Below are 7,276 nucleotides of genomic sequence, written 5' to 3'. Positions count from 1 at the left end.
TGTCCAAAGAACAAACACCTTCAAAGTTGTTCTTTGAAGCCTTCAGGAGAACTTAAAACAGGAACAATTAGGTGAAAGTCTGGCCTCTTATGTAAAATATGGCTCAAGACTTTTGCACAATTTAAGAGATTAAAGAAATCTAAAGAATAAATCAAAATATTAAGTTGCATTCTAACAGAAAAAAAAATGAATAACAATGCTATTCATTCAAACAGGTCTGAAGAAGTAACAACCCAGCCAACAATAGGCTAAATGAAGTTTTACCAGTTTCAGAAGTAACCTCCACATCTGGGTTGGGATCTATGAGGAAGCTTGTGTGCAAGAATATTATTTTTCTGTATTTATTTTCTTTTAAATTGTTTCTACTAGATTAGATTGAAATGGAAGAACGAATGGATGTTTACAGGAAATAGTTTTGGTGATTTGCAGTGTCAAATGACTGAATGGTCAAACCAACTGTAAAGTTTGATCCATGTATTTAACATTTTCAAAACTGAACTTTAAGTTTTTATACTATCATGGGTGAAGAGGTCTCCAACAAACATCATGGAAAGAATGTGAAATTCAACTGAGTTTTATTTAATAGCTCCAAATCAAAGTAGTGGCCTTAATGTGCTTCATATTATAAAGCAGTGGCCTAGGCAGTGGTATGGTACGTGTATGGACTGGTCTCAGCTGGCTCACTGGTGCTAACCGATAGTTAAGTGATAGTGTAGCGTTGACTGCTGAGAGATAAATTCCTAAGTGTACAGTCTGGCGATTAACACATTTGAAATAATAAAAAAAGTTATGAGCATAACTGTATATTTTACATTCCGTCTTTGATGCAGGACTCCATAATGCTCCACTGGAGTGCCTTCAGTCATTTCCTGGCACTGGACACTGACACAAATCCAGATGCAGATTTCTATTTTCTCATCTCTGTATTTCTGTTTCTAATGCAATGGTTTGTTTTTTCTCGCTTTGACAGTGTGACTGTTCCAGAGAAACTGGATTGTTTTATAACCAGATATGCGGAGCACATCCATGAGAAGTGGTGTATAGAAAAGGTATGTATGATTTTTATTCTTCTTCTGTGTTTCCTGATCATACTGTTTTCCCCCTCACCATGACGACAAAAACAGTGTGGTACATACACAGTCTTTCACAGTCACTGATAACAAATGCACCCAATGATTACACATAGAAGAACACACCCCACAGCTATAATATATAAAACATTCTGTTACATATGTATGCTGTTTGGCAAACTTTACGGTATACTATACTTTAAGCCAATGATTGACATAAATGTCAATATACCAGCTTATTCTGCTGATACTTTTTTAGAGAAAGAAATATTTCTTGTAAACTTTGAATAACATTGAGGGGAAAATGTTTGTGTGCTTTTTAAAAATTTCGTAGTGTTTCTTGTTGTCATCACGAAATGTAGCAAAATAGAACTGCTTTTGGTTGCTGTAAAATCTGATCTATAAATGTGAACTTATATTCTGTAGTTTTCCAATGGCTGGTCATATGGAGACCAGATGTGTGAAATCAGCAAGAGCCATCCACTCCTGAAACCATACAAAAGCCTGTCTGAAAAGGTAGTCTGCATGCAGACATCTTTCTGTGGAAGTTGGGAGCTTTCTATATTTTACAAAAGATTTGTATAGTTTGTGTGAGTGCTACATTTGGGTCAGTGATAGCTTAGTAATGATGAAAAACAGCATGGCATGAATCTGTATTGAATCACAGGTAGCTCTCCTGGCTGGACAGCTACCTGTGTTTACAGTTTGCTGAAATACTACACCAAACTCATACCTGAAAACTGAATGAGTCAGTTTTTACTCCTTAGCAGTAAAAGGCTGATGGGGTGTTGTCGTCACCCTGGTGGCTGAGCGTAAACACCTACGTTTGTGAATGCAGTAACTCAGAAACGTAGGAGCCTCTAATTGATACCACAGGTAAAGATGTGAGATGAGTTTGAATCTCACTGACCTCACGGTCAGAGGTTAGGTTTTCTGAAATTGATACTACAGGTGCATTTACTAAAAATGTCAGAGGAGATAAAATCTCAGTGACCTCGACCTCAAGGTCAAAGTGAGTTTTCTGAAATTGTTGTGAATGAGGTGATGTAGGATTTTGAAATGATACCATCGGTATATCTGCTAAAAGGCTGAGGGGTGCCACTTTTCTCTTCTCTTTCTTTTACTTTAGATATTTATTTACATACACTTCATCTCCATTGTGTTATATAATATTTGTTGCAAAAGAGAAACGTATCAGTTTTATTATTTAATAATTACAGTGGCTTGCAAAAGTATTGGGCCCCCTTGAACTTTCCCACATTTTGTCACATTACAGCCACAAACATGAATCAATTTTATTGGAGTTCCACGTGAAAGACCAACACAAAGTGGTGTACACGTGAGAAGTGGAACGAAAATCAAACATGATTCCAAACATTTTTTACAAATAAATAACTGCAAAGTAATCAAATGAGATTTACTAATTGAATGAATGGAAATGTATCAGCTGATGTGGGCACAGACATGTGAGCAAATGATCCTGCAGAAGATCATGTGTTGGTGTGTCTGAGTTCATGCTTTGTTCGGGTTTTGCAGTACATCTGAAAGCAAACTGTGACTTTGCAGGATAAAGAGACATACTGCTGGCCCATCAGAGAGTCTCTGAAGACCATGCTTTCATGGGGTTGGAGCATTGACAGGATCAGAGAGGGAGACTCTGTCAACCTTCACAACAAGCCCAGAAGGATATCACAGGCCAGTCAGGTGTATATGAACGCCACCCATTCTTACATTTGTTCCCGAGGTACTTATTATGGATCAAAGGGAAAGGTGACATCATATATAATGCTGTGTGTTCAATCTCCAACAGCTTTCTTTTGAAGGAGCTTCAGCTTTCAGTCCAAGACCCACTGATATGAGTAATGTGACATTGTCCAGAGACTTGCAGGTAAATTATTCACAAGAACACAATGCATGCAAAGCCAGATTACTCATGGGAGCTGATAATGCAGATTGATTGATGGATGAATTGATCAGTGCAGTGTAAAAGAGTCACATGTCAAACATTTACTTCTCCAGTCAATGGCAGAGCTGCTTGCAGAGAATTATCATAATATCTGGTCCAGGAAAAAGAAACTGGAGCTGGAAGCCAGAGGTAAATCTTACACAGCAAACACACACACAGGGTGTTCCTTGTTTCTCTGCCATCACAAACAGATAACACAGAAAGCTTGACTTCTTTTTTATGCATAGCCTGTAAAAATAAAACAGATGGAATTCTGCGAAGTGCTGTTTAGAAGATCAATACCATTTCCCCATACTTCGGCTTTACAGTTGCTGTTATAGCAACTTTACCCAACCCTTTGATTTTTGTTGCATATTAACTGAAGTGCCGTACAGTCATTTTGGCATGGCAGTTTCTCTGTTAGAAGCTTGTCCATTTTGGTGTTTTGTTATTAATTATTTTATTTTTTGCTTTTAAATTAAACACAGCATGCTTGTACAGATTCAACTGAGGACATTTACTACATTTAGCATTTGTGAACTTATAAGCATGAAAAAAGAAAAAGAAGGAGAAAAAAAGAAGAAGAAAAAATTATAACAATATTAAGTAAATAAAGAGTAAAATAAAATAAGAAAATTCACGCGGAGTGTGAGGCATGAATTATGATCAGTTAATTTTTAAGAATTCTAGAAATGGCTGCCAAATCGTACAAAAACCCGCCAGTTTCCCCTTTCTATCAAATCTTATCTGCTCCACCCGGGCCACAGACACCATCTCATTAAGCCACCTGTTAAAACACGGGGCCGAAGAAGACCGCCACTGTAAAAGAATACGTTTCTTTGCAGCCAGCACACCCATTGTAATTATCTGTTTTTGTGAAAAGGAAAAAGATTCGATTGATGCAAATGATCCAAGTATAGCCAGTGTACCATCAAGTGGTACTTTTTTCCTAAATTGGTTTGAAAACCACGTAAAAATCTGGCTCCAAAAAGCTTTCAAGACAGGGCAATGCCGAAATAGATGTGCAAGGGAACCTTCACCGACTTTACATCTGTCACATAAGGGGGATACAGAATTATAGATCCGGTTAAGTTTAAGTTGAGAAAAGTGTAGTCTATGAATGACCTTAAACTGGATTACTTTATATCTGGCGTTTACTGAGCCTTTCTGAATGTTGGACAAACAGTTTGACCACTGGTCCTCAGACAGGAACACCGAGGTCTCCAGCCCGTGTATTCTTAATTCGATCAGAATCAGCTGGGATTGTAAAGCACTTCACAAACTGAGATATCAGATGTTTAAAATCTGCTTTCCGAATTATATCAGTATGACTTAGTGGCTTCAGTGGAAAGTCTGAAAAGTTTCGATGAACAAAATTCCTTATTTGAAGATAGCGAAAAAAATGTGATTGAGGTAACTGAAACTTCTGTTGAAGTTGAAGGAAAGACATGAATCTGTCATCTATATATATGAGTCCTCAATGCATTTCAGTCCCTTTCCCCCCATTCTAAAAACACCCTCTCCATTTTACCTGGTTTAAACAAGTAGTTATGTATTATTGGCATTCTTACTGAGAAGTCCGGTAGTTTAAGAGATTTCCTAATTTGACTTAATATCTTTAAGGAGTGTTTAACAACAAAATTACAACTGATCGAATTATTAGAAGAACCTGTGTTAGAAAACAATAAGCCCGGTAATGAGGCTTCAGATACTGTTGCTGCCTCTACCTGGAGCCAGACAGGAAGCTTATCATAACAATAATCAGTAGGCGAACCCCACTGCCAGTGCAATAGAGCTCTTGAATTTGCTGCCCAGTAATAATGTCTAAACACAGGGAGACCCAACCCCCCCACTGAAAGTATTTTTTTGAAGATGAGCCTTGGATATCTGAGGGGGTTTTCATGCCCAGATGAAAGAAAGAATCAATGAATCAAGCTGCTTAAAAAATTTAAGTGGCAAAGAAATATGAAGGTTTTGAAAAAGATATAAAAATCATGGCAAAGACACCATTCTAACTGAATTTATTCGACCAATCAGAGACAGAGGAAGCAGTTTCCATTTTCTAATATCGTCTTTGAGCTTGTCCAGCATTTCCAAGAAATTCGATTTATAGAGGAGTTTGGGATTTTTAGAGGTCTTAAGGCCAAGGTAGGTAAAAGATGTAGTCACTAATTTGAATGGGAGTGAGCTGAGGAACTTTGGGCATAGATGATCTGTTATTGGCATAAATTCAGATTTGTCCCAATTGATTATATATCCTGATAATTTCCCAAAGTGTTTAATGCAATTTAAAAGATTAGGGAATGAAATTTCTGGTTCGGAAAGGCAGATCAGTAAATCATCTGCATACATATTAACAAGACTTTCAACATTCCCAAATTTAACTCCCTGTATACCAGGGTGGTTTCTTATGTTAATGGCAAGGGGCTCCAGAGCTATATCAAAAAGAAGCGGTGAGAGGGAATCCCCCTGTCTCACTCCACATTGTAATTGAAAGGGGGAGGATTTATCTGCGTTGGTGAGAATGCAGGACACAGATAAATCATTTTAATCCAATCCCTAAAATATTCCCCAAAACCAAATTGTTTTAGAGTCTCAAATATATAAGACCGTTCAATCTGATCAAACGCTTTTTGAGCATCCAGAGAAAGTACTGCTGTTTTAGCCTCTTTTCCATAACCTGAGTAAATTGTATTTAATAATAAACGGACATTATTAAATGACCATCTACCAGGAATAAATCCTGTTTGATTAGGATGTATAATTGTTGAAATATGTTTGCTCAATCTTGTAGCTGAGGCTTTGGTTATGATTTTATGATCACAATTTAAAAGAGCAACCGGTCTATAATGTGCTGGGTCGCCTTCCTCCTCTCCAGTTTTGTGAAGCAAACAAATATTTGCCTCGTAAAGTGAAGTTGGTAACCTTTTATTTTTAACGGAGTCATTTATCATCCTGAGCATGAGAGGAGTAATTTTATTTTGGAAGGCTTTATAGAATTCATTACCGAATCCATCCGGGGCAGCTGTCTTTCCAAGTGGTAAGGCTTGGATTGTTCTTAAAAGATGGTTTTCGGAGACAGGGGAATCAATTTCATCTCTCAGGGATTCATCTAATTGGGGAATAGATAATTGATCGAAGAAGTTGCTAAAATCACTTTGAGAGGGTTTAATTTTACTAGAATACAGATCTTTATAGAATTTGGTAAAACAAGTATTAATTTCCTTTGGATTAGTACTTACTTTACCGGATTTTATTATGACTTTTTGAATTGCATTTTGGTGTTTTGAATAGATGAAAATTCGATCTCAAAGTTGTGATGGACCACCAGTAACCTGGTAGATGTTAAGATGTCACATAGTTAAGTGCTGCCACAGTCTGTTATCTTTCTTCTCCGCCCTGCTGCTCTGTTCCAGGTGGAGGAAACCACCCACTGCTGGTTCCTTATGACACATTGACTGCCAAAGAAAAATCCAAAGACAGGGAAAAAGCACAAGATATCCTTAAGTTCCTCCAAATCAATGGTTACATTGTGTCCAGGTTGGTCCAACTATATTTGAAATTTTTAACATGCATAGATAGTGGGTGCATAACAGTTTGTCTTTGGCATTTGTTTTGAGATTAGAAGATCAATTTCATAAAAGTTCAATTTTTCTAAAACGTCTAACTCAGAAAATACAACAGTAGTGTGTGTAGTCCAGCGCTGGAGTGTGGATTTGATTTAACTCAACAAAAGCAGTGTACAACACAAGTTGTAGAAATGCAAATAAAAGGAGAATATCCTTTGTGCTGATTCCAGAGGTGTGCAGTCACAGGAGCTAGACACTCCTGCCATAGAGAAACGATTTGCCTACACCTTTCTCCAGCAGATCATCACCTACGTGGACCAGGCACACCAACACATGATGGAGTTTGGTAAGAATCTTCTTATGCCTGTAAGAGCCACTTGTTTACATCACCAACCTGGTTGTTGTCCATGATACAACAACCATGATACTTTTGCCTCATTCGGTGAAACAAGTTTGTCATCCTCTTTTAGCAGGAACGTTTTTTGTTTTTTCCATATTTTGCTAAGTACAATGCTTTGAGGAGGGTGTGGAAGTAGCTCTCTCTTTAGATACTAAATTGTCACTGGAGGCTAAAACAGTCTTGGGGTCTTGCTCTGAGACATTCCCAGATTTTTCTCTTTTGTTTTTCACACTAGGAAACGTGAAGGCATGGTGTTGTTATAGCACTGATATAGCAATATGACGCTTTTTTT

The 7,276-nt window shown here is 37.5% G+C and overlaps 1 protein-coding gene across 1 annotated transcript in view; it reads left to right on the top strand.

Annotated features, from left to right (window-relative positions):
* The window catches only part of ryr2a (ryanodine receptor 2a (cardiac)), a gene marked incomplete in the record, with an annotated part of 281,993 nt that overhangs the window by 157,700 nt on the left and 117,017 nt on the right, over window positions 1–7,276 (top strand). The window contains 7 exon segments of the mRNA XM_014340412.2: window positions 971–1,049; window positions 1,497–1,586; window positions 2,637–2,774; window positions 2,881–2,958; window positions 3,090–3,165; window positions 6,432–6,555; window positions 6,815–6,930. Coding sequence (XP_014195898.1) covers window positions 971–1,049; window positions 1,497–1,586; window positions 2,637–2,774; window positions 2,881–2,958; window positions 3,090–3,165; window positions 6,432–6,555; window positions 6,815–6,930 — 701 coding nt within the window.

The sequence above is a fragment of the Haplochromis burtoni genome, unplaced genomic scaffold, assembly GCF_018398535.1.
Source record: "Haplochromis burtoni strain Fernald_Lab_line unplaced genomic scaffold, NCSU_Asbu1 Contig_367, whole genome shotgun sequence".
In the NCBI taxonomy this organism is placed as follows: Eukaryota; Metazoa; Chordata; class Actinopteri; order Cichliformes; family Cichlidae; genus Haplochromis; species Haplochromis burtoni.
This window is presented reverse-complemented; position numbering and strand designations above follow the sequence as displayed.